We start from the raw sequence: 2,564 nt of genomic DNA, 5'->3' as shown, positions 1-2,564 counted from the left end.
CATGCAGGGGAATAAACGTGAGGGACAAAAATAAATGTTAGTAGAGAATATATTGCCTCACTGAAGATTTCATACATTACAAAAATCAGGGCAGGGAAAAAAATCAGAATAAGCTGTTTCAGTTAGAAACTAATATATGAAAAATGCATTTGTATCTGGATTGTTTAAATTCGAATTATTTGAGGACTATTGTAACTCAAATGACAATGAAGATCTGGTTGTTGCTTTATTTTACATGTAATTTATGAAAGTCACACTATGCTAAGGTTTTAAAGTGGTATCATTTCTTAGAGGAAATAAAACATTGAAAACTGAGACCAGTCTATTTGTTAGAAATACAGCACTTTATAAGGCAATCCTAAGAAGACAATCACACAGTTATTGAAAAGAAATACAGACAAAGATAGTTAAGTCAGTGTTACTTAGGATTACAAAATTATCTGCCTAGGTAAGTAAGTCATGCCCAATCAGTACCATGTAACACTATGCAGCCATTAAAAACAGCGATATAGGGGTATATTTATAGATTTAAAGAAATGACCAAGCACAAGGAATAGGAAAAGCATACTCTTTTCAATATCTACCTTTTAAGATACCAAGTGATTTAAAAAAAAAAAATACAATTGTCATCTTCAGGGTATGAACTAAAGAAAAGGCCAGAAAATGGTTCTGTGCATAGCTTCTGAACACAGAATATTCCCCAGTAACTCTCTGCGTATATATAGGACAGGGAATTTACTGGCTCTCATTCACGGCTAAAGATAATGACTGTGTCCAACAGCTTTGTAGTACACATCTTATGGCTCTGACCTGGCTGTCCTCTATAGCTTAACATAATTGACATGATAGAAAAATCGAACACAGATCCTCAACTGTGACTTCTTTATTAAAACCAAGAATGCTTCAATAGCCAGCTATTATAAAATGTAGTAATACAGTAAGCAAATGTGCCAGTTAAACAAGTGCCATATGCATACATTAACAAATTTCAAAGAACTAAAAACCATTAAATATATGAAAGCTAAAATAATACTGAAAATTATTTTTCTCACTTTGATTAAGCATAAAAAAGAACTTGGGATCTTAGAGTACAATTAGCAAATTCAGTTGCAAGTAATTAGCCATGAAATTATTTGTTCTGCAAATTTTATTCACAACAGATCTGCTTCTCCTGAAGCAAGCCATACCCATGCTGTCCACAAGCCATTTTGTATCTCCAGGTTTCTTACCCACCACATTCATTCTGTTTCATAAAAGCCATGTGGACTTATGATATTTCAGTCTTGGTGGTATAAACCAGAATCATATCAATTGACAGTTACTTTCTCCAGAGTTTCAGAGAGCTTTACTAAATAAATAATTTTTGTATGAAATATTCACCTTCATCTTTTAATTGGTCAGCTTTTCCCACATCTTCAGGCACTGAGTTTGAGAGGGGCAGAACATCATTCTGAAATTAAATAAAAATCAATGTACTTCCCTTTAGCTACATAAAGAGTGATCCTAGAGTATTATAAAGGAATAATAAATTACCCACATTTTAAATCATCTGTAATTCCATGTCATGAAATCTAACATATAAATAACAGAGTTAACAAGAAATAGGAGAAAAGTCCTCTTACATACTTACATTAGAAATATGAATATGTGAAATTTTTCTAGAGTATACTAGGCAGCTATGAATCAATTTTTTTAAATTGCTTTCCCCATACTCAGCAACCCCACTTTGTAAACAAAAAATGGAATCAGTATATAAAGAATATGAATAGAAATATGATCAAGGGATCGTATATAATAGTGAAAATTTGGAAACAAAATTTGGTAACAAAATGTTACTATCCTATCTAAGAGATACCCTAACTCAAAAATGACAGTTTACTAAAAAAGCATTTATAATATGATCATATTATTTCAGTATGTTCATACAAACATACACACACAGATTAAATAACAAAGACTGGAAAGATGTATACCAGAAGTAAAATTTTCATTCTCTTCTTTCTATCTTCCCATATTGTCCAAATTTTTTAAAACAATGAGCATATGTTAATTTCATTATAAGATTAAAAAACACTATAAAAACTAAAATTCCTGTTTTTAGTACCTACTATCATCCTCAAACCTCTTTTGCATTAATAAGGTTCAAACCAAAGGTGCTTATGAAAACTGCATTGAAAATTCAGAAATATCTTGAGTGGCACTGGGAACAGAATACATTTTTTTCATTTTTGAAAGACCTTTTTAAAATTGCATTGCCTTTAAATTTGACTCTGAAGTTCATAAATAAGTCTATTATTTTCAAAAAAGCATAATTTGTACGTATTGTGCCTATGTACTATATTTAAAATAATCCACCATTGCCTTTTTTTTTCTTTTAGAGACAAGGTCTTGCTCTGTCACCCAGGCTGAAGTGCAACAGCACAATCATAGCTCACTGAAGCCTTGAACTCCTGGGCTAAAGCGATCCTCCTGCCTCAGCCTCTTGAATAGCTGGGACTACAGGTGTGTGCCACCACACCTGGCTAATTTATTATTATTATCATTATTATTATTTTGTAGAGATG

At 31.9% G+C, this 2,564-nt stretch overlaps 1 protein-coding gene across 1 annotated transcript in view; it reads right to left on the bottom strand.

Moving 5' to 3' along the window:
• The window catches only part of SGTB (small glutamine-rich tetratricopeptide repeat (TPR)-containing, beta), a 79,185-nt gene that overhangs the window by 53,567 nt on the left and 23,054 nt on the right, over nucleotides 1-2,564 (bottom strand). Inside the window, exon 3 of the mRNA XM_012664555.1 lies at nucleotides 1,381-1,450. Within this exon, the coding sequence (XP_012520009.1) occupies nucleotides 1,381-1,450 (70 nt within the window). The remainder of the gene's footprint in view (nucleotides 1-1,380; nucleotides 1,451-2,564) is intronic.

This window comes from Propithecus coquereli, unplaced genomic scaffold, assembly GCF_000956105.1.
Source record: "Propithecus coquereli isolate 6110/MARCELLA unplaced genomic scaffold, Pcoq_1.0 Scaffold9, whole genome shotgun sequence".
Lineage (NCBI taxonomy): Eukaryota > Metazoa > Chordata > Mammalia > Primates > Indriidae > Propithecus > Propithecus coquereli.
Note: the sequence above shows the minus strand (reverse complement) of the source record. Positions and strands in the feature narration are given on the sequence as shown.